The 24,417-nt window shown below is 36.8% G+C and overlaps 1 protein-coding gene across 3 annotated transcripts in view; it reads right to left on the bottom strand.

Annotated features, from left to right (window-relative positions):
* Positions 1-24,417, bottom strand: part of zbbx (zinc finger, B-box domain containing) — a 41,496-nt gene that overhangs the window by 4,380 nt on the left and 12,699 nt on the right. For 2 of the 3 annotated variants that reach the window (XM_053499880.1, XM_053499879.1), the window contains exons 7-14: positions 23,244-23,339; positions 17,440-17,622; positions 13,551-13,728; positions 11,988-12,099; positions 7,592-7,704; positions 3,079-3,197; positions 2,857-2,915; positions 1,246-2,174 (exon numbers count right to left, since the gene is read on the bottom strand). In XM_053499880.1, coding sequence (XP_053355855.1) covers positions 1,246-2,174; positions 2,857-2,915; positions 3,079-3,197; positions 7,592-7,704; positions 11,988-12,099; positions 13,551-13,728; positions 17,440-17,622; positions 23,244-23,339 — 1,789 coding nt within the window. The remainder of the gene's footprint in view (positions 1-1,245; positions 2,175-2,856; positions 2,916-3,078; positions 3,198-7,591; positions 7,705-11,987; positions 12,100-13,550; positions 13,729-17,439; positions 17,623-23,243; positions 23,340-24,417) is intronic. The other variant, XM_053499881.1, reaches the window with a different exon arrangement.

Raw genomic sequence — 24,417 nt, 5'->3', positions numbered from 1 at the left:
CCTCCCCTTCTCAGAGGAAACCCACCAAGCATAGAGAGAACACGCAAACTCCATGTACACAGAGACGGGATCAAACCTGAACCCTGGAAGTGCATGGCGACAGTGCTAGCCAGTACACCACGCGCCGCCACAAAACAATCAATAATAATAATAATAATATTTTCATCATCTTATGTCTGTCTGTCTGTCTAGTAGTAGTAGTAGTGGATCAAAGCATTGCATCATAAAATCCTTGGTGTTTCACATATTTTTCCTGAGTCTGTGTGGGTTTCCTCTAGGTTCTTAAATGTCCATATTTCAAAACCAGGCCTACGGGGAAACCTGCTACTCTACATTTCCCCTAACATTTTTTCTTGGATCCAAAATAAAAAAAATAAAAAATTAGTTACTATAGTCATACCAGTAAATGACAAGGTGACATAAAATAGCAAAAATTGTAATCGTAACCAAAATATACTTCTTAAATGAGAACACCAGAGAATTCCCATGCTTTGCAGTGTACTGGTAATATAGTTTTTGGAATGTGTTATTTATTTTAAAAGCAATGGCTGCCAACTTTGGGGTACTTTCTCTCTCTCTCTCTCTCTGCCCCAAACAACAACAGCTTGAGGCTTGCATGGCCCTTTTTTTTTTTTTTGAGAACAATGCAGTGTATGTGTGCTTCTTAGTGAGTATGTGTGTTTCTTTGCATATCCCAAGTCAGCAGAGTCCCTGCTGTGCTGTGTGCATATCCACATTTCAGCCTCCACTATCGGAAGCCCCAAGTTATGGTGTTGATAGGGTTCTTGCCTCCATATTCCTGTGTTTTTTCTCAGTGTGCAATTGCCTGACTTAAAGTTATGGTGCATTGGGTATTTATTTAATGTCCTAATCGATATCTAAAGAAAAAAAGGCCTTTATTGCTTCGTTGAAATTAACTTTGGCAAGCAAGCAGAAAAAGTAAAGACAGCATGTGGAATCCAGGACATAAATAAAACAATGCACATATGTGCAGATTTTGATTTTGCCAAGTAAACATTTTGGATAGCTACTGTATTTAAATTATCTATGATATTAAAACATGACTAACATGATATAACATGGTTATATCTATTATTCTAGGGTTTTACACATAAAAAAAACATATTGTAAATTATTTCCTTGGTATTCTACTCTAATTTGTTCTATAATAAAATCTAAAGGTAGTATGACAATAATACGGAATATCACAAAGTAGTAAGGAAACAGGAGGCTAACTATACTTACTTGATAAGCTTAGGTGAAGAGGAGGTGAGCTTTGTAGGATGTCTGTCAAAGATGATGACAATCCTAAAGAAACAATATATGGTTTCTCATCATCCGAGAATGACTGCTCTGCAGATAAAGGTGATTTCAGAAGTTCTGAAGGTTCCGGTGACTGTGATGGAGTGTTATCACTTTGGCTCTGAGAGGAAGATTTAGTAGACCATGGGGTCATACTTTTAGATCTGATATGATAGAGCTCTGAAGGTGTTGGACTCAATTCTACTCTGGAGGAAATGGAAAATCCTGCCAAGGGGCATTGAAATGATGTGGAAGGAAAGGGGCCCTGGGATTGGGGGAATGAAAACGTATCTAAGCTCTGTGTTGATGTGGACAATGACGATGGTGAGTTGGGAACTTCGTATACAATGGTCTGGTCTCCTGGAGATTGTGGGTTAAATTTTGACATGAAGGAAGCAGGAAATGCTGCCGATGTGGAAGACAGTGGACTGTGGAATTGCCGAGAAAGAAACAGGGAGGAATCCTGGTCCACTGCTGACTTGGATTGGGATAAAAATGGCACTTTAGGCATCAATGGTTTTTGGATTTCATTGGGTCTCTGACTATGCGCTGTTGCTGTAGCAGATTTAAAACATGTTTGTGAAATGCTGAGTGACTCAACCTCCTTTTGTGCTGCTTGAAGTGTGTTTTCCTCATATTGTTCGGTAATAAGCATTTCAGAGCCTATTAAAGTGTTGGTATCCACAGATATTTGGAAGTTATGGAAAGCAGGTGTTGACAAGTGCTGGTCAGATGGTTGTGATTGTAAGAATGATTCCTTTGACTCACTCAGAATTATTTCATTATTTTGGGATTTTTGTAAGAGTGGCTTTGCTGAATTTGAAAATCTTTCTCTTGATTGGGAAACCATTGCTGAAGCATCTTCTCTTTGACTGTGGGGGAAAAATACAGATAAACCTACATCAAAACCAAGAATACAAATGGAAAGTAAATTTTTTTTTTTGATCTGACATGTGTCAGTTGGCTAATCTTCCTTAGGATGATCTCCTTTGTTTTTACTATATAATAAATATGTTTAATTCACATTCCACTTATTAATTTTCATAACAATCTGCATCCATTATGCAGATTATGATCAAATATGATCTGTAGCCCCCTGTGACATTTTCCAATTTAATATCCATGTCTTATTGCCTGATTTCCATTCTTTGTGAAGATCTAACCTGATCTCTATACCTTGTCACATTCACACAAGTGTACATTACATTATATTTTGCATGCGTTAGTTCATATTAGACATTCAGAAACAACACTTTACACTTTATGCTATAAATATTTGATGATTTTAAGCTAAAATAATTTTACTATATATACAGTATGTTTCCCATTACCTTGTAAAAAGTTATTTATCAGTATACATAGAAAGTAAATTAATACACAAAAAAATACAATTACTAAAGCAAATAAAACTAAACAAATTCCAATACAACTTTTATGTTTTAGTCTTCAGTTCATTTCAGTTCACTGAAATAAAATTCACGATACAAGAAGAGTCATACTTAAAAAGTTGTTTCTGTTGTTAAATATCTCTTTTCTACATGTAGCATGACTCACTTTTTATCATCTCTTAGCTTGACTCCAAAGGAAATATCCACCAGAGGGTCACCTGCTGTCTGGATAAAATTAAAACAACAAAACAACTGATGGAAGAAATCTGGACTTCAGAGAGGAGATTAAAATGCAAATGCATAGCTTATAGCCAAACACCAGTTAGATATTGGATATCTCAATGCCTACAGGTGATATGAGCAGCAGCCCCAGAGAGCACACAATTACCTCATCTATCTCTGTGATACTCAGGCATGATTTGAAAATGTTATTCACTTTTTCTGCTTCTGCTGAGCAGGAGACAGCAAAAAGAGAGATGCAGTAATGGTGCAGATCCATCTCTTCAGCTGAAGCACATATTAAAGAGAGAGAGATTATGTGACAAGTGAGGTTTGATGGATATTTTATCAAAGTAAAATTTAATCAGTGCAAAACCAAGGTAAAAGCATGTTTCAGACAACACAGTTGATACAATAGGGCCTCAATAATGCAAAAAAAACAACAACAATATATTCAGTTATATTTACAGGATTTTGCAAAAGTATTCACCCCTTGGACTTTTCTGCTTATGTAATCTGACAAGCAAGAACTGATATTGATGTAATTTGAATTTTTACTATTTGATTTACATAATAGTTCTTAAATTAGAAAATATTTTGTTTAAACATTTGTTTAAATATCGAGAACATGATGCTAACACCTTCATGTTTCACAATGGAAATCGTTTTCTCATGGTGATAAAAAGTACTGTATTTCTGCCAATTGAACAGCTTTGTGGCAAGTTCATCAAAGCAAGGAACCTTTTTTTCCAAATCTTCTGAACATTTAATTCTCTCTCTCTCTCTCTCTCTCTTCAATAATTGCATTCTTTTCACCACTCTTCCATAAAGCGTTTGGGGTTTGTGGCATGTCTGAGCATTAGCAGTCCTGTGAACACTTCTACAGTACAGTATCTTCTATGGTGTGGATCTCTCCAGCTCCTTTAAAGTTAGCCATCGCAATATGCTTTTTCCTTTTAGTAATTGCCACGCCCAGTCTCTGGCATATCTTTTTGTGTAATGAATTTATTGATGCTTCAATAGATGTTTAATATATATTTTTTTATTTAATCATTAAACTGGTTTGATACTTTGTTTTCAACTTGTTTAGGAATGTATGAAAATATCTAATCAATAACACCACTTTTAGCTAGGTTTTGCTAGTTAAGCATCACTAATTAGTATAAACCAGTTAAAGTGAATGGAATGTATGCACGTCTAAGCTGTTGCTTTTAGCATTTAATCATATTTCTCAACTAGTATACATCTTAGAAATATACTGTCCTTGCATACACAGCCAATACTACTTTTTAGTTTTACAGCAGGCTGGGGTTGCTTTCCCAACCAAAAAGAGTGCTGAATGCTAACAATTTTTCTACCACAGAACTTGCTGTGGCTGCTAGTAAATTAAGATATACAGTGGGGCAAAAAAGTATTTAGTCAGCCACCAATTGTTCTCCCACTCAAAAAGATGAGAGAGGACTGCAAATTTTATCATAGGTATACCTTAACTATTAAAGACAAAATAAGGAAAAATAGGATTTTAAAGAATTTATTTGCAAATTATGCTGGAAAATAAGTATTTGATAAATAACAAAATTTTATCTCAATACTTTGTTATATACCCTTTGTTGGCAATGACAGAGGCAATGTCAAACGTTTTTGTGTAAGTCTTCACAAGGTTTTCACAAACTGTTTCTGGTATTTTGGCCCATTCCTCCATTCAGATCTCCTCTAGAGCAGTGATGTTTTGGGGCTGTCGCTGGGCAACACAGACTTTCAACTCCATACAAAGATTTTTTTATGGGACTGAGATCTGGAGACTGGCTAGGCCACTCCTTCATTGCCTGGGCGGTGTGTTTGGGATCATTGTCATGCTGAAAAGAACAGCCATGTTTCATCTTCAATGCCCTTGCTGATGGAAGGATGTTTTCACTTAAAATCTCACAATACATGGCCCCATTCATTCTTTCCTTTACACGGACCAGTTGTCCTGGTCCCTTTGCAGAAAAACAGCCCAAAAGCATGATGTTTCCACCTCCATGCTTCACAGTAGGTATGGTGTTCTTTAAATGCAACTCGGCATTCTTTCTCCTCCAAACACGACAAGTTGAGTTTTTACCAAAAAGTTCTATTTTAGTTTCATCTGACCATATGACATTCTCCCAATCTTCTTCAAACTTCAGACGGGCCTGGACATGTACTGGCTTAAGCAGGTCTGGCACTGCAGGATTTAAGTCCCTGGTGGCACAGTGTGTTACTGATGATAGCCTTTGTCACTTTGGTCCCAGCTCTCTGCAGGTCATTCACTTAGGTCCCCTGTGTGGTTCTGAGATTTTTGCTCACAGCTCTTGTGATCATTTTTCCCTACGGGGTGAGATCTTGCGTGGATCCCCAGATCGAGGGAGATTATCACTGGTCATATATATCTTCCATTTTCTAATAATTGCTCCCACAGTTGATTTCTTTACACCAAGCTGCTACCTATTGCAGATTCGGTCTTCCCAGCCTGGTGCATGTCTACAGTTTTGTTTCTGGTGTCCTTTGACAGCTCTTTGGTCTTGGCAATAGTGGAGTTTGGAGTGTGACTGTTTGAGGTTATGGACAGGTGTCTTTTATACTGATTCCATTAAACAGATGCCATTAATACAGGTAACAAGTGGGAAACAGAGGAGCCTCTTAAAGAAGAAGTTACAGGTCTGTAAGAGCCAGAAATCTTGCTTGTTTGTAGGTGACCAAATACTTATTTTACAGAGGAATTTACCAATTAATTTATTAAAAATCCTACAATGTAATTTTCTGGATTTTCTTTTTTCTTCTTTTGTCTGTCATAGTTGAGGTATACCTATGATGGAAATTGCAGGCCTCTCTCATCAATTGGTGGCTGACTAAATGCTTTTTTGCCCCTCTGTATTCCATCAGCAACCAACAATCATTCCGACCCAAGTCCCCCAAGTCAAAAAGTACAATTAGCCCATATTTTCTATTGGGGAAATTGATATGTGTGTGTGTGTGTGTGTGTGTGTGTGTGTGTGTGTGTGTGTGCGTGTGTGTGTGTGTGTGTGTGTGTGTGTGTGTGAGAGAGAGAGAGAGAGAGAGAGAGAGAGAGTGACTGTGGCAGATGCTTTTGTTTGTATCAGATGCTTTGTTATTCAAGTAGGGCTGTCTATTTGTGTGGATTCAGCATAGGGGTTGGTGTGTGACAATTTGACAATATTCAAATTGTCTTTTTGTAAACTTTCATTTTTGAAAAAAAAATTCATTTCCATTGCGCAGTTGGCTGAGTTTACCAAACTGGAAACTGTGGACATGGCGGGTCAAATGTACTGAACAACTACAGGTTAACAAACCTTTAATTTGAAAACCAGCTTGGGGAAAAAACATCAGCAGTACAAGCATGAAGATGTATTTTTTTGTTAAGAAATATGAATGAACAAATGTTGATTATCTGTTCGTTTAAGCTCATATTTGTCAAACCATGTTAGGGTCATTCATAATTCTAACTTTCAAAAACAGCCCAATCACTGTTTTGATGTATTTTCGGTGGCAATATCACAATCTAATCACAACTACTGTATATAACTATGTACAGTCCAAACATTAAGGAGACTGCTGTTATATTAATTGTGTTTGTATACTATACACTGTCTATTGTTAATAAACCTTCTGCGCATGAAGGCTATTTAGTTCCTGTTTCCCATATACTACAACGCAACTTTGGGAATAAGGAGAACAAGGCACAAAGAAAGCAGAACACAAAAAGCACCGCAAAATAACAAGACTTAATAATAAGATCACTGAAATTTTAAAATAAATTAAATGGGACAACTAGACTGGTGATACAAATGATTGGGTACTATGAACAAAAGCAGAGTAGAAATGAAATAACCAGAGCCTATGTCTTGGACTATGTACTTTTAAACTTCTTTGTTCTTTTTTTTACTGAAAATATGCACTTTGTGTACACAAAGATGTGTACACAAAACCTAAAAAGAGAAAATAGTTTTATGGTTTTTAGACCACATTAGTAATGTCTGATTCAAACTAATGGTGTCACAGGAACATCCAAAAACTACAGAGTCAGATAAATAGAGTCTGGTTAAATAACACAGAATTCAAATGGGGAACACAGAGTTCAGATGTTGATTACAGGAAAATAAAAGCTCAATCAAAATACTGGCAAATTGGCAGATGCTAAAATCTGGCCATTTCAGAAAACACAAAATGTTTTGAGCCTAGAATAAGAAAGACCTGCATAGTGTTGGAGACAATCATAAGTAGTGCACAGTAATGGTCAGACACAGAAAAGCATTTAGTGGATACATACAGAATTTAAAAGTGTTATGGAGTCCAATGTTAAGATGTTTAAGTGAGACCTTATCATAAGTTTCAGAGACTTCATCATTCATCTTTTCTCCACACTTTTTCATATTTTTACCTGCAGAATCTCACAATGTAATGTGTTTCTTGGTTGTCAGGTGCCTCAGCCAAGATATTATGCACCCTCTCCCCACAAATGAAAGCCCTTTAGTGGTGTAAGTGTGATGGATTGGCAGCACGTTACTGAATTCTAAAGGCCTAAAGGAGCAGGGAAGGGGTGAATCGCTGTCTGTGGCTAACACAAATTATGTACAACTGCATGTATAACATGTAGGTCTCTTTTGCAAGCTTTGCATTTGTTTATCAAAAGAAACAGTCCTGACCTGTTAGTTCATTAGTCTCATGGTTCTCTTCAATAGGCTGTGTGTGAGTTTCTGTAATTAAGTCCTGTAGGGATCTTGGGTTGGAAAGCAACTGGTAAGATTCAATCTGTGTCCTGAAAAATAAATAAATAAATAAATAAATAAATAAATAAATAATAATAATAAAATGGCAGTAAGAGTCTAAATTGATTTTATCTAAATTCACAGTTTACAAGACCCCAAATCATACCAAAATCAATGTCTTCAAAACTCAATTCAATTTAATTCAAGTCAATTTTATTTGTATAGCACTTTTGTCATTGTCGCAATGCAGCAGTGTGCATGAATCAAAATGGTCAGATAGTCCCTGGTGAGCAAGCCGAGGGCGACAGTGGCGAGGAAAAACTCCCTGAGATGGTAACAGGAAGAAACCTTGAGAAGCTCAGACTCAGACTCAACAGGGAACCCATCCTCATTTGAGTGAAACAAAAAGCAGGAATTGATATACAAAACTAACAGGAGAAGAATGGTTCAGATGATCCTAAAAAGAATGTTCAGATATGCAGTGGTATTTGGGATCAGGACATTGGCAGCATGCTCTGGGATGAGGGGTGGGACCTCCATGGCTCGGACTTGTTTGTCGAGGGCATCCCATAGCTGCATGATTGGATTGTGATCTGGGCAATTTGGAGGCCAGGTCAGACAGCCTGGAGCTCTCTGCCTGTTTGTTGCCTGTTTTTATCATAGGCTTTTCTGCGGAAGTGGACCAAATGGGCTGGCCTGTGGTCCCACTGGATGGGTGAGCCTTGGATGAAAAAAAAATACCGTCTAATAAGTGAGTCTCTTTGGAAGCAAAATATGAAGAAATGAGGGGTGGAAGGTAGTACTGTATATACACTATTAAAAGTTTGGACACACCCTTTCCATCAGTGTTTCTTTACTTTTATTATTTCCAACATTTAATTTCCAGTGCATTAATACTGAAGACACCTAGACTATGAAATAACATGTATGGAATTATAGAGTAAACAAAAAAGTATAAAATAACCTTTTAACGTTTTAACGTTATAGATAATAACGTTTTAGATTGCACAAAGTGGCTATATATGTACACAGTATGACAACAACTTGGAACACTCATTATATTCTCAAGGTAGACGCCTGAAATGGTTTTTAATTCACGGGTGTGCCTTATGTGCCTAAATAATTTGTGATATTTCTTGACTTCTGTAGGCATGCTTTAGACTACCAGTTGTGCAGAGGAAGGGTGGGTACAGAGTCAATAGCCCTGTGAAAGTGATATTAAAACTATTGTACAAACCCATGTTAAGGCAAGGATTTGTCAAGTAACTCAGTTAAGTAAAGAAAACAGTTAAGTAAAGAAAACAGTCCATCATAACTTTTTAAATTATGGGTAGTCAATAAAAAATTTCAAGAACGTTAATTGTCCCACCAAGTGTAGGGAATAAGTTTATTAGAATGACCACTGATTTACAGTACTTCTGATTAGAACCCACATACACGCTCCTTGGATTTTAAGCAGCAGACATATTTTAACATTCAGTGTTCAGAGAAGACTGCGTTAGTCAGGCTTTCATGGTCGAATTACAGCAAAGAAACCAGTACTTCAGAAGCTCAACAAGCAGAACAGACTTGCTTGGGCATGGAATGGACATTAGATCAGTGCAAAACTTTCCTTTGGGCTGATTAGTCCAAATTTTATCTCTCGTCCTAACAAATACTCAACACCTCTGGAAACCTCTTCAAGATTGTTGGAAAACCATTCCAAGCAACTACCTCATGGAGCTGACTAAAAGGATGACAAAAGTATGCAAAGTTGTCTTCAAAGGAAAAGGTGGCTATTTTGAATAATTTAAAATATAAAACATATTCTGGGTTATTTAACAAAACATTTTTTATTACATAATTTAATATTTGTTTTGTCAAATATTCAATGTCTTTAGTACTGTATAACATTTTACACAGTGCAATTATTTATTTAACAAAAATGAAGCAACACATGGGCAATACTAAGTAAGATTTAAGAGGGTAAGTTGCAGGGTAAGTTGATTAATTCATTATCAGCAGGTGTATAGACCTCTATAAATGCAGAGATTTGGGCAGTTTGCTTTTTTGGAGTATTCAGATGTGTGTTAACATATTGCCAGGAGGGAAAGAAATTAGCAATAGTCGTAGAGAAACAATTGTTGCCGCACATAAATCTGGAAAGAGGTATAAAGTGTTATAAATCCATTTCCAAACAATTTAGAGTTTTTCAGTGAGAAAGATTATTCACACGTGGGAAGCATTGAAGACAGTTGCCAAACTTCCCAGGAGTTGATATCACCCCAAGGGTAGACTGTGCAATGCCCAGAGAATAAGGATAAACCTTAGTCTAAAGAGCAATGAAGCTTCACAAACTGAGTTTCACAAAACCGAACAAACCACAAAGCTTCTGGAACAATGTCCAATGGAGAAATAACACTATAGTAGAGTTGTTTGGCCTTAATGGCTAGCCTATGTTTGGCAAAAATCAAACAGTGATTTAGCTGAAATACCTCATTTCCACTGTCAAGAACGCCGGTGAAGAAGTGATGATTTGGGCTCATTTTGTAGCCACAGGACCTGGGCACCTTACAGTAACTGAATCAACCATGTACTCCACTGTATTGTATATCACAGTATTCAAGAAATTGGGTGAAATTGAGTCATGAACAGGACAATGACCCAAAGCACACTAGTAATGCTACATCAAAATGGATGAAAAGAAAAGACCAGACCTCAACCCAACTGAAATGTAAAGAGACCTTAAGAGAGCTTAAGGTCTCTTAAGGTCTCTTTATGTCTTTAGGTTGGTATGTTATTGTTGACAAAGAATCTACAAGCTATTAAATCAAATGAGGGGTACTTAGTTTTACATGTTTTACATGTCAGTATTGCATTTTTGGCTTCATTTTGTTAATAGATAATGGTACAGTGAAAAAATTATGTTGTTGTTTGGATAAGGTTGCTTCAGATTATTTTTATTCTATTTTTCCACACACAAAAAAAACAGAATTAAAAGATGTGCTGACAGCAGCAAAAATTGGTAAGCGTAAGCATGTGAGGATCTTTAAGTTGTAATGAGTAAATGACTCCAAATCTCTAAAAGGGCTAGTCTTTTTTACAAGATGATCAAGCCTCTGCAGTATCTGTGAGCTGAACAAACAAGGCCAATCCATAAAGGTCTGACCTCGAAAGTTACAGGCCTTAAAGGGCCGCTACTGTCTCCATGCCAGATACTACAGCATACCTTCAGAGGTCTTGTTGAGTCCATGTCTTGATGGATCAGAGCTGTTTTGGCTGCACAAGAAATACCTACACAATATTTGGCAGGTGGGTTTAATGATAGGATTAATTCGTAAATGTTATAGCTTTGTGTTAAACATTGTTTTACTTACAGTAGGTTCTGATTCTAAAACATTTATCTTTTATCTGTAAAGTTAATCCATTCAAATAGTAGTACTAAGTATTTACACAATTAATGTTATTCATAAAAAAAAAAAACTATTATTCTGTGTAAAAATGTACACACAGGATTAATCTTAATGCAACCCTCAACTTGACTGACTACAAATTCTTTATACAGATTCTAACTGACTTGCTTTGGGGTCATCACATCCTTATGTTAGTTCACTAGTACAGGGACTAGGAATATCCAGAAGAAATTGTAAAAACGTTTTTTTAATGTGGCATAATATAAAAATGAAAATAACAAGCCATTAAATGTAAACCAATGAATTAAACAAAACTCACTTTTTTGTTATGGCAAAAGAAATACATGTGTATAATTGGAGAATGGTCTGATATGTCTGCCAAATAATAATAAAAAATACCTTGTGTAAACTCAAAAGAATTAATCCCCAGTGCTGATCGAACAATCAATCAATTAATTAAAACTATAAAAAATATATTGCATCAAAATCAGTAATGAGTCTAGTGGCTCCCACACAAGTATTTCTCAGAATTATGTTGTAGCAATAATTAATTTTATTTTATTCTCTGAAAAATGAAGATCTAATGGCATTATTCTTTACATACTAAGGTTTTGTAGATTAAAGTTTTTTTTTTTTTTTATTAACTAGGCATGCCCAGTAACCTTCATTAATAATTAAGTCAGAATTACACCTTTATGTTCTGCCCTAATTCATAATACACTGGCATCAATGCGGCATCAATGCAGCATCAATGAACATTGTTACTGGTCTGATTTCTATTTCTTAAGGAAAACATGGGATACATCATAGGATACAAGTGTATCCCCAAGCCTGGGGAAAGTCATTAACAGGCCTTTCTTAATTAAGGCTGCTGAGGATAAATGAGGCTATTTAGCATCTCCTAGGACAGGAATGTATAGGCTAAAGAGAACCCTTCTGACCTGCGGTGTTTCTTTAGTAGCAGCCTTTCCATGTAGCTTAATCCCTGATCCCTAAATTCAATATGTACATGAGTTCTTCCTCCAGTCTGGGTCCCCATCGCATCCATGGTTGCTAAAATAAAAGACAGAGTAAGTGTAAGTTGCATTATTTTTTCTGCTTCCAAAAATGCTGTTTATTTCTGTGATTTTTATTACTGAAACAAAAAACGGTTTCCTGACATTGCAGCAGTGAAAAGCACAAATGTGCAGGTCCATGCGCATACACTATGAAGTTCATTCTTTATAATATTTTAGAGTTTTAAGGAAAGAGAATCAGCAAACTACACTGGATCATGTACAGTACACTGTAAAACCGAATAAGTTGGCAAAACTAAAAAAAATTGAGGTAATCAGTTACATACTGTAAAATTTTTTAAGTAATGATGTTTCCAGTTTTAGGTAAACGGAACTATGAGTTTTTGAGTTTGTTATACTCATTTAGTTGCAAATCAAATAAATTGTTGTCGGTCTTTCGGCTGCTTCCGGCAATGGGTCGCTACAGCAAACAATCCGGTCCGCACACAAGCTTGGCACAGGTTTTACGCCAGATTCCCTTCCTGACACAACCCTTCCATTTTATCCAGTTGTTGGGAATCGAACCCGAGCCTTTCGCATGGCAGGCGAAACACCTACCACATTGCCCTGATGACGTCACACACAAAATTTAAAAAACATAATTTGTTCAGCTAACTTGACAAATGTAATTTCTACAAACTCAAAAATATCAAAAAGTTCTAAATACTCATCAAGGTCTATTAATTTGAACTAATTGTAATTCTTTAAGTTAACACTTAATATGTTTAATTACTTCGAGCATTAGGGTTTACAGTGTAGGCAAACAGCAGGTCCTCTTAATGTACTTATGTTTAATATGTTTTATTTGTCTCTTGTCAACATATTCATTGATTTTCACTTTTTGTTTATTATAAAATTCTAAAAATATTTTAGTTTAAGTTAATTATGTTGACGTCTTTGGGAAGTTTACTAATTTTACATTGCCTACAGACTTTTGTTCAATTTTATTAGTCAGTAATATTAACATGCTTTATAAGCCATTATAAGCATATAAGCATATGCTTTATAAGCATATACATGTGTTATTCAGGAAGTAAACAAACCATGAGAGACGAAAAAAGAATGTGAACAAAGATACGAGAAAAGAAACAGAAACAGACAAGACACCTTAGACACATTAGTAAAACCCTGTTGGCAGGAGAGAGAATATGTGATGAGGTATGTCATAAACTACTATGTAGTGATGGGAAAAATGGACCACAAAGAGTCATTAGTGACTTAACATCCTCTTTCCAACAAATGTATGCATGCTGAAAGATATTAAAAACCAGAGAAAAAAAATGGATCATTGTTTGTGGATGAAAATATAGTTCTGTATCTTGGATAGCCCAGGTGACATATGATGTCAGCTTTCTTTTTCTGTCTGAAAAAGAAAAATATATCACTGTGTGTGTGTGTGTGTGTGTGTGTGTGTGTGTGTGTGTGTGTGTGTGTGTGTGTGTGTAATACCTGGTGAAGCACTTTGTGAATTTTGGTTGGATTCTTGATGTTCCCTGTTGGCATGTATGTTTCCTGTTCTCCACTCATTCAGAGCTTGCTGGAAACTTTTGGAGGATTCCTCCTCATCAAAAGTGCCTCTTAGTAAAGAGTCTTCATTCTCTTCATTCACATTATTCACAAACAACACCTAAAATAGGATGTGAGTAGTAACACACTTTAAGGATTTAATTTACCTTTTTTAATTCTGAAAACAATGAGATGTATTCAGAGGCATATGTGTCCAATAGAGGTTTAATATCATTAGTTTGCTGAAACCAAAGGCGTGTCTCAGTAAAGTGTGATTCTGCTTTTTTTGTTTCATGTTGACACATGCAAATAAAAGTAGCAAATTTTTCCCACTGGTTAAATGCATTGTATAACCCCAACATTTGCTCCTGAAACTTTTGGTGATTTGGATTTATATATAAATTCACTCTTGTGGAATGTTTAGATAACAATATTAAATACAATAATGACATTGTTACATATTTGTCTTATTTCCCTTATTTAAAAACTAAAATCAGAATAATAAATTCCTGAAAAAAATACAACACAATACAACATCTCATGGCTTTCATAATAACATTTTGGAAATGTATAATTTATGTACTGTACATTATCTTTGTTGCATGAAATTATGCAGTTTACTTAATTGGCACCTGACAACCAACAAACAAACAAACAGACAGACAGACAGACAGACAGACAGACAGATAGATAGATAGATAGATAGATAGATAGATTACCAGTGCAGTAATATATGTGACGAATAAATTTCTCAAGTAATTTACCAACACTGAATATGGCCCTGTAAGAACTCCCGACCCCAACCCAATAGAACAGAGATAAATTAGAGGAGAGAATCCGAGACTTTTCCCAGAAAAGTTGAAGCTGTTATAGCTACAAAGCGTGGGCCAAAATCATATAATACCCTATGGATTGAGAATTAAATGTTACTGAAATTCATAATCATGTGAAAGGAGGACTGTTGAATTGAGGGCATTGATAATGAGGAAGATAGGGAATGAATATAGCATTGAGGATAATTACCATGATTCTTTTTGCTTATGTTTGCTGCAGGAGAAGAGAGAATTGAGCAAGAGTGCATGGAACAAGATGAGCGGCAAGGAAGCAGAAATGTGTGTGTTGTGTGTATGTGTGTGTGTGTGCACGTGTCTGTCTGTCTGTCTGTGCTTTTGTGCATCTGTGTATGTGTGTGGCTTTTGTTATTTCCCAAACAAGGCACTGAAAAGCAGGCGGTAAACAGCAAGATCAAATAAAAGATTAAATTCAACATGACTCCTGTTTCCTCGTTTCTCAACACATCTATCAAGGTTTACATTTACATATACATTACAAAACTGGCCCAAAAAGGTTTCTACAGCAGTGCCCAAAATTCCCAATAAATTTTAAAGAAATTTTACCACCAAACCGCACTATCTCAGAACATTGGTAGCATTCACCAAAGCCAACATCCTTTCCTTCTGGGAATGTTCGCTGAATTATAAAAAGGTTTTGAGGCTCTCCATCAGATGCCAAACAAGGATTGGCAGGTGAGTGTGACATTTCTTACTGTTACCCCAGCATCCACAGTACATACAACCTACACTGCACTCATGAAAAAAAATTGGGATATAGATCGACAATGATCCACAAGAATCCATGAAGCTTTTTGTGTGCACTGTAGCAGCGAGCCTGGCCAGTAACACAGGGGCCATCCATGAACTACACCTAATTTACTGTTGGGGGAATTCCAAATCCTGGTTCACCAACTTTCAGCAGCGATCCTGCTGAAGGATTAGCCACATGCCCAAATAGCAATCCATCACTGACCTCCATAAAGTTTGGCTGATAGTTTACTTTTGCATGGCAGCACCAAGACTACTGTTGAGAAGCTGGTGCAAGCAGAGAAGTTCTACAGTAACTATGAGGTAGTGGATCCCATGATGTTGCAGCAGTTTGTTGCTAGACAGACAGAAGAGACAGGGTAATTTGTCCAGTGCTACAAGCCGGTCTCACTGGAGGGGTACATGTTGTATGGCGGATGACTTCTAGATGCTGGGGTGGGGGATGCGGTGTCAATTAACCACATTCTCTTTCCGAATAGTCAGCTCCACTGCATTATAAATGCATCCTTGCTCCATGAACGTGAGGGTTTGTCTTTACAAAATCCTTTATTTTGGCCAGGCTCTGATTCAGCCATTTCATTCCTGATACTTACATCACCTTCCATTTTCCAATCCCATGTATTTTCTGCCTCCAATGGTCACTCAGGAAACCAATGGTGCAAGGGTAAGGTCCAGACAGCCATTTTTGTGCTTTGAGAAGCCTAAGCATTTCCAGCGTTTCATCTCTGGATTGGGAACACCTCCTAAATTCCCTAGTGAGACATCAAGCTGGGATGTCAAAAATATCTGTAAAGTGAGTACATATCATGTACTAGTGGATTAAGCTGGTAATTAAATCTTATTCCACCAAGACCTGTTTCTTGTCAAGTAATTTTGAAAAAGCACAAAGGGTGAAGGTGAAGTGCATGCACAGGGACATTCACAAGTATCTTCAGATGCCCATAAATATTTAATTCTGCAGAAACAAAAAGCGTCAGCCCTGACTCCACACAATGTCTTCTTTGGACGAGGCTCCACTCTAATGGCTCCACCACATGAAAAATGCCAAAATGCAGATCACTTATTGGCATCAAGGTACTTCAGTCATATAAATATAGGTCACTGTGTGTGGGGGCAGGGGTGGTGTCCAGAAGTTGAAGTTGAGTGATTCAATAAATAGGCGTGAACCTGCAGTTAATAAACATGTTTTTTTCCTTGTGTGTTCCAGGAAGAGAGATACAGGAAAGCATATGGGACAAACTGAGCTGCAGAACTGTGTGTGTGTGTGTGTGTGTGTGTGTGTGTGTGTGTGTGTGTGTGTGTGTGTGTGTGTGTGTGTGTGTGTGTGTGTTACTGAATGAAATGCTGAGAAGAGGAGAAAATGTAAAATAAAAAGAGTCAAGGCAGGCTCTCCAGAGCTCGTCTCCTGTGTCCTTATTTATCAACAGACATGAGACAAACTTACACTCTTTTGTTCTTCAGGATTTCACCAGGACCTTTTACAATGGTTTATGTTCTTTATAGTAATACATGTCAATGGCACAGGCGTTTGGTCAAACATATAAAACTTTTATCTTTTGTTGTTAATAAACAGAGACGTTTCTGAGACAACGTGTTTGTCTGAGTCTCTCTCACGCTAGAACAGCTTATCGAAGCACAGCAGACAGACTGAGCAACTCACTTATTCAACTACGCAACTTTAAAACTTTACATTAAATCTTTTATATAAAAAATTGGGATGTAATTTTGCAACTTGATAGTTTGGGCCACAATATTGTTAACCTAAATGGCATAACTAATTCGTTGTAATTAATAGTAACCTAAATATTAAACAAAAACTGCTAAACAAAACAAGAAGAATACCTAGTGTATAACATAATACAAATTACTGAATATAGACTGACCACTTTTATTTAAGAATGATTTCTACTCCTCCATCCACCTCTGCGTAATGCATGCTGTACAGAATAAAAACTATTAGCTAAGTGCTTCTTTCAGCTAAGTGCATCTATCGACTTTACTTTGAGTGGTGTTTGGTTGTTAGGCTTTTGATTTTTCAGTGCAGTTGAAACACAAGAATTATATTGAGATGAAAGGTGAAAGTTAAGTTCATAAATGTTTACATATGTGCATAAGTGTGTGTGTGTGTGTGTGTGTGTGTGTGTGTGTGTGTGTGTGTGTGTGTGTGTGTGTGCGTGCGTGCGTGCGTGCGTGCGTGCGTGTGTGTGCATGAGTATGTGTGTGCATCTTACTTGTTTGTTGTGTATCTGGTTATCATTAACAGCCTGGAAGAATTCTGGTGTTGCTCTGCATTCTGGATGTGTTTCCCCAACATCACTGTGATTCAACCAAATTTCTTCCTCTTCTTCTTTTTCAGTCTTTTTCTGAAAACAATTCACCACATCCAGTGTGCTGATGGAGGTATGAAGCTCGGCCTGGACAGAATATTATGCACAATATTAAGATTCTTGATTATTCCAAGACCCTCATCCAAAATGGAAAACTAAATAATTAGGAAGATCTTGGAGTTATGTTATATCAGTATTGAATTAACATGTGTCCTGTATAAAAAGTAATATATTTGCATAATAAAAACATGTTGACCCAATCAGATGCAGTCCAGCATTTCAATTCACATTGCCTTCAACCCACAGCCATCATCCAGGGAATTTAAGTTTGGTAAATTCATAGTAAGAGTAGGTACATAGTGTGTACAATGCAAATAGCAAAAACAGTAGGCATTATTCAAAATGTGATTTTAGAAATTGAAAGATTCAGTCCTCCAGCTGTAAAAATGGTGACATAACAGCAGGAAGGAAAGGCTAAAAAAAGTTAAATATGAATATATATATAATGCTACCCAATATATAAGGGTAGCAAAGCTACCTAGCACGGTACTATTAGATTTCTCATATTTAACAGGCTTATTATTCTCATCACAAGAAGACAGTCTGGTTTATCCTGATACCCCACTCTCTTCACGTTCGCGCTCATTACATGGTGACTTCTAGGTGCTGCAGGGGATTGCCCCGTTTGGTGTGCTTGGGGATGCATTTGCAGGCTGAGGATGTTGGACTTGATGACTATGAAAATGATGTGAAAGTGGGCTGATGCAGGCAGATTATCTGTGATGGCTTAGGACTACAATTGCTTAATAGTTTAAGGACTGAAATCACCACACTGTTGTATACAAACCTCCATCAGGGAAAGTAGATTTTATACTAACTAAAACACCTTCCTGTTATATAATTTCAACCTTACAGCACAGAGATATAGCTGGGATTTATTTATAGTAATACTGTCTGGTTCTTCCCAAGATTTGTTTCTCTTGTCATCTCATGGAGTTTTTCCTTGCTCCAGTGGCCTCTGGCTTGCTCATTAATAACAAACTGATATTTATATATTTTTTCTGTAAATTCTTCTAATTTATATCCATCATTTCTATTTGTGTGAAGCATCTTTGCTGGAAAGGTAGACATTTATACACAAAGAGCTAAAATTTATAAAACTAAGAAAACTGGGCAAATGGGAGAAAGGTGCTAAGCTTAACTACTGTACCTGTCAGTGACCCACTAGTACTGTAAGTAGTAGGTTTTGAATTGAAATGGCAGAAACACCAAGGTTTGTTATTGGTCAAAAGTCACTGTTAATGCTTTACTGCTTGGTTGAATTTTGCCTTAGTTTAAGTGATAACAAATGTCTGCCAATAATTCATGAATAAATGTAGCATGTAAATTTAGAGAGAAAAGAAAACTGATGTGAAGAAAAGGCCTGGATCTCTACAGAAACACGACTCGCACTACAGGGATCAAACTCAAGAGCGAATCCATGGGCGGTGTTGTGATTATTTTTTCCCCACTTTCCTTTTGCTCGTTTTTTTGATGAAGGCAAATCAAACAGGATTAGGAGCACAGAAACCTGCCTCAGTGGTCACATTCCCCTAATCCAGATTCAATGTGGCCTGCCAAGCATTCACCTTTGATTCTGGCTAAGCTTTCTCTCTCTCTCTCTCTCTCTCTCTCTCTCTCTCTCTTTCTTCCTCTTTCTCTCTCTTACTACCATGCTCGCAAACACACACACAAACACAAAAACCTTTTGTCTAACTATCCTCGTGGGGTTCTTTTATTGACATAGATTAGGTATTAATATATTTAATTCATGTTATTTAAATATAATTTAATTCATGTTATTTATATATAAACCTTAGTTTATGTAGGTATATTTCTTTTAATCTTGTACAACTAAAGATTTAAAAGCTGTTAACAAAGGCGTCCAAGCCAAAACTGTACAGCATCTGCCAGTGCCACTTTTTTTAATGGATATTTTTATAATAGTGTTGTATTTGTTTATGCTTTGCCCAAAAAGAGTTGGCTTACTATCATTAGAATTCAGGCCGGTCTGTAATGAATCCTGACGATATTGTTTTAATATGGATCAGACAGGAGCTCTGGACAGAGCACACTGATATGGCATTCCAATCCTTGTGATTAGCTGCCATGGTGTGAAAATCATACCATCAATTCTCAAGAGAGTGCTTCATTTGAAACTTGAATGCTGCTAACAGAATTTTTATTCATTCATTTTCAGTGATTGCTTTACCCTGGCTTGAATGCTGCTGGATCTGGAGCATATCCATGGAAAAGACAGGGATGCAATGCCGGTCCATAACAGGGCATCACATTTACAGTACACACATGCACACACACTGACATCTAGGGGCAATTTTAAAGTAGCCAATCCATCCAGCATCAAGGACTTGTGTGGAAAACAATACATCGAAGAAACCTCTACAGACAAAGGGAGAAAATGTGAACTGCACAGACACTAACACATGCTTCTGGATAGAGCCCTATACCCAGTAGCTGGTAGGAAGTAAGCTGCTGTGTTATTATACAGCCCAGACTTTTATCCATTTTGTTATGCATTTCAGATATTCCCCAAGCAAATATTTCTTCAAATGTAGTTTATTTCATTCCTGCTAGCAGCTTATCTAGTTATTCTTGTTTATTTTGTAAAATGAAGCTGTCACATTGCATACTGTCCTATTATATTCTACAATAAATTGTTCTACACGCCCAGTGACTGTTGTTGCAATGTTGATTTTGAAATTGTGATTGATTTCCATGCAAATATTTAATTTGGAAAGACACAGGCAAGCTTTATGAAAAACATACACCATTGTCTGTCACACATAATGTACATAAATATCTAACATATTTTTTGAATATAGTGATTTCATGGCTGAAATGCGCTGTGTTCTCTGAAGGTAAAACTACGAACCAAGCTGTTTGGTGTGTGTGTGTTTGCCCGTGTGTGTATGCGTGTGCGTGAGTGCGAGTGTGTGCCTGTTTACCTGTATGTCTGTTCACATTTGTGTGTGTATCTGGATCACTGAGTGTAATGGAAGCTGACAACTACCTCTATTGGAAATGTGCGTGCGTGTACGTGTGTGTGCATGTGTCGGGGGGGGGGGTTGTCTGGGGGGAGGTATCAGCAGCTCTGAACTAGAGCAGCGGGAGGAGAGCAGCTCATTACAGCCACCTCACAACTAGCACGAGCACAGCCTAATCCTTACACACACACCACAAAACCCTTTCATCACCAGCAGTGTTTGTGCAATGTGTCAAAAATGGAGGGTTTTTGTGTATGTTCATCAAGAATCGCTCTCTCTCTCTCTCACTGTTCATTTGTCCAAATATACAGTTATATTATCTGAGGACTTGATTGCATCAGTAACTACACACAATAATGATGCTGTAATACAACACACATGCACACACAGGTAATGTCTCTGTAATGATGAAATACGATAGAATGTTTTCATTATTTTTAATTACTGTTGTAACTTTACTAGCAAAGCATGTACACACACATATTTATGCTGCTATTTAGCTATTTAATTAATGTAGGTACTGCAGCAACAGCCTTTCAGCATAACACCAGTTTTTTTTTATTACTGAACACTTAAAGTTTGTAGAGTGATCACAGTTTACTACCAAGATATTTATTTATTTATTTATTTATTTCTACTTTTAAATACTACTAATAGTAATTCTGATTAAATAACATAACCCAATGATAAGACATTTCTACCTCTGGTGGTTTATTCTTGGATGACTCTGCTTTTATCCACATGCACAAGGGCTCACTTGAGTTTAACCTCAATTCTGCAAGCATAATTCGTTCCAGAAGCATGCTTGCATATCCAAGCACTCGTATATCAAAGTGAATTTTCCCTTAAGAAATAATGTAAACTCAGATGATGCATTCCACAACCCAAACATATTCATAATAATACAAAATCTAAAGTAAAAATAAAACAAATTAACTTTCACTTTACTGTACCTATGAAAAGAATTGTGGCTGGAGAAGGACGAGAGAAGAGGAGGAGGGAGGGGGGCTACTGTGTAGGAAGACTTCTACACACACGCCCACAAACATACACATACATTAATTGAAACACTGCTCTGTCTGCAAACTTCTTTAACAAGGAACCTCTCTAAAAACAGTTGCTTTTGCCTCCTTTTGAGGATTTCGCAGAAATGTGACGTTGCATATTCATTAAACAGATTTATATCCCGCACTGCTACAGCCTTTTTAACCTTTTATTGATAAGGGGCTGTTGTTGCAGTACAGTTACTAAAGAACAGTCACTACAATTGGACACAAAATTAAGAAAATGCTTTTACGTGCGCGCACACACGTGGTCACAATAATAGACAGTACACACGCGCATGCATGTTGACTATGCGAGTGACGCATGCACACTGAGACTGAGCATGGGAGACAATTACCAGTAATCACGGAGCGCACGAGAGAGAAAAACTGTAGTTGTGATCATGTGATGCTTGACTGACAAAGGGCATGCATGCTACACGTATGTCAAGACCTCGCTCGTTAATCAAGTTTTCTTTTCTCAAACCAAGAAATTTCTCAAACCAACCGAAAACCTGTGAAAAATTTTGGAATAATGTTTTTGACAGTGGAATATTTTTGGGAAGAACATCATCTGAAGGAATGGTGTCCATCTTAAAAGTATGGTTCCAAGATTTTCCCATTTATTTTCTCTCTGATTTTTCTTAAGACACATGTAGCAAATCTCTTATCTTTTGGAATCACTACCCACGCAACGTCACAGAACAGTTTAATATATCACGAGGAAAGCACTATCAACCCTCTTCCATATACACAAGCTTAAAGATGCCCACACCTGGCTGGTGTCACAGTGACTGACAGAGGCATGAGTAATCCCTCATAACAACAGATCATGCCTTTTTCCTCTCTTGACGCAGTGGCTATTGCATTTTCAGTATTTTAACTCAAATTATATAATAAATCTATAATAAATATTTGAATTGCTAAATTTTAAGACCTCAAATTACAAATTTATTCAAAGTTAAAAAACCTAAAGATTAATTAGCTTTAGTAGCAAGGAGTCCCATGAACTTTCAGTTCCACAGTGTCCCCTGGTGAAACAGTTTCAACCTTTACCCTTCAAAGGTACAATGTAAATCTTCACAATGTCAAAACTCCCCTGGATTCACATCATTAATTGGATATGAGGTCCTCAACTTAAAGCCTAATATATGGTTTTGTAGGGCTGGACTCTAAACATTAAAAGCTAAAAACATATTTGTGTCAGGGCTGGACTATAAACACACACACACGCACACACACACACACACACACACACACACACACAGTCACAATAACTTGCAGACACATGTCAATAAAAGCTTCAGTTCAAATACTGTGTAGTTTCTGCAATCTCTAAAACAAACGCCTCTGTGTTTGTATTTGCACTCATCCGCTCCCCTCTGATGGCCTGACTGTCTCTGTGAATGTGTGTGTTGACTATCCAGTCCCATATACAGGTGTGCGTAATCAAAGTTGGATGCAGGGAGAGAGGCCACTAATGGCGAGATGGAAAAGGACAAGTACAATTGCTGCTGGTGCCTGCACAAAGACATGTGGACTTTTGTCCGTGTGTGTGTTTTTTTTTTGTTATGTGTGTGCGAATATGTTTTTTTTTCCATGTGCATGAATTGCCTCTCACCTGCATGGGTATGATGTGATGGAACCTTAGTGCCCCCTTCTGATGGAATTTGGCAAAGCAGCTGACACAGTAATCCTCTGCACATTCTGCACACACCTTTAAACATACACATAACCACAAATGGTAAAATATGAAAAATGTCCGAAGGAAAAAAGTCAGCAACATTTAAAATGCATAGTTTTTTCAATGCTTCACAGATATTAATTTGTTGTTTTATAAGTTTTTATTATTATTATTATTATTATTATTATTATTATTAACTTCAAGAATGGGAAAAAGCTGGAGGGCAAATGATATTTACTAATTTCTATGAAGTAAGTAAAAATGAAAAAAGGTTTTGACACATTAAATATAATTATAAATAAGCTTACCATTATCATTGCTTCCCTATGACAGCACATCTCATCATTTGTTATTTACTTACATAATAAACATCAGTAGTCTCTTTCAGAATGGTAGTGTAAGAGTGGTGCTGAATGGATTAATAAAAGCATTTATTGAAGAAAAGCAGCTTTACAGAAAAAAAAAGGATGGAAAAAATATTTTTTTAAAAAGTAATGAAAAAGGTTCTATATTATTACAACTATCAGTTAGTCCCTGGGAATCAAGCCGCAGATGAGGTTGAAAAGAAAAACTCCCTGAGATGAAAATTGAAAGAAACCGTATGAGGAAACAGATTTAAAAGGGAACCATCCTTGTTTGGGTGATACCAGATAGTACAACCATAAATAAATCTCTGCTATAACAGTGTGCTACAAGGTTGAAAGTTCAATTATAGAACAGGAAGGGTGTTTTGACATTGACTTTCACAGTCCCCATTTCTCAAACTAATTGAGCGCTTATGAGAGATTTCGTTCTGGCAGTTTGTGCTAGCACATCATCTTGCTAAGACAATGCTAGCCTTTTTTTCTTAAATTTTCAAGTATCCACCATTTACTTAACTCAATCCACAACCGGAAAGGACACTTAGATTATGATTATATAGCAAGGAAGGTAGAAACACCTTTAATAGCCTCAGCAGTCTCAACTTTCAGCCAGGTGTGTGTGTTTTGTTATAAGCATACATTAAAAATCAAGTTAACAAGAAGCAAAAACTTTTTAACTTTCATTCCAGCTTGGCCTTAATAAATATTGAAATGTGGGGAAACACTAGATGTTAGTATCTTCAGGGAGC

The sequence above is a fragment of the Clarias gariepinus genome, chromosome 7 (genome assembly GCF_024256425.1).
Source record: "Clarias gariepinus isolate MV-2021 ecotype Netherlands chromosome 7, CGAR_prim_01v2, whole genome shotgun sequence".
Taxonomy (NCBI): domain Eukaryota; kingdom Metazoa; phylum Chordata; class Actinopteri; order Siluriformes; family Clariidae; genus Clarias; species Clarias gariepinus.
This window is presented reverse-complemented; position numbering and strand designations above follow the sequence as displayed.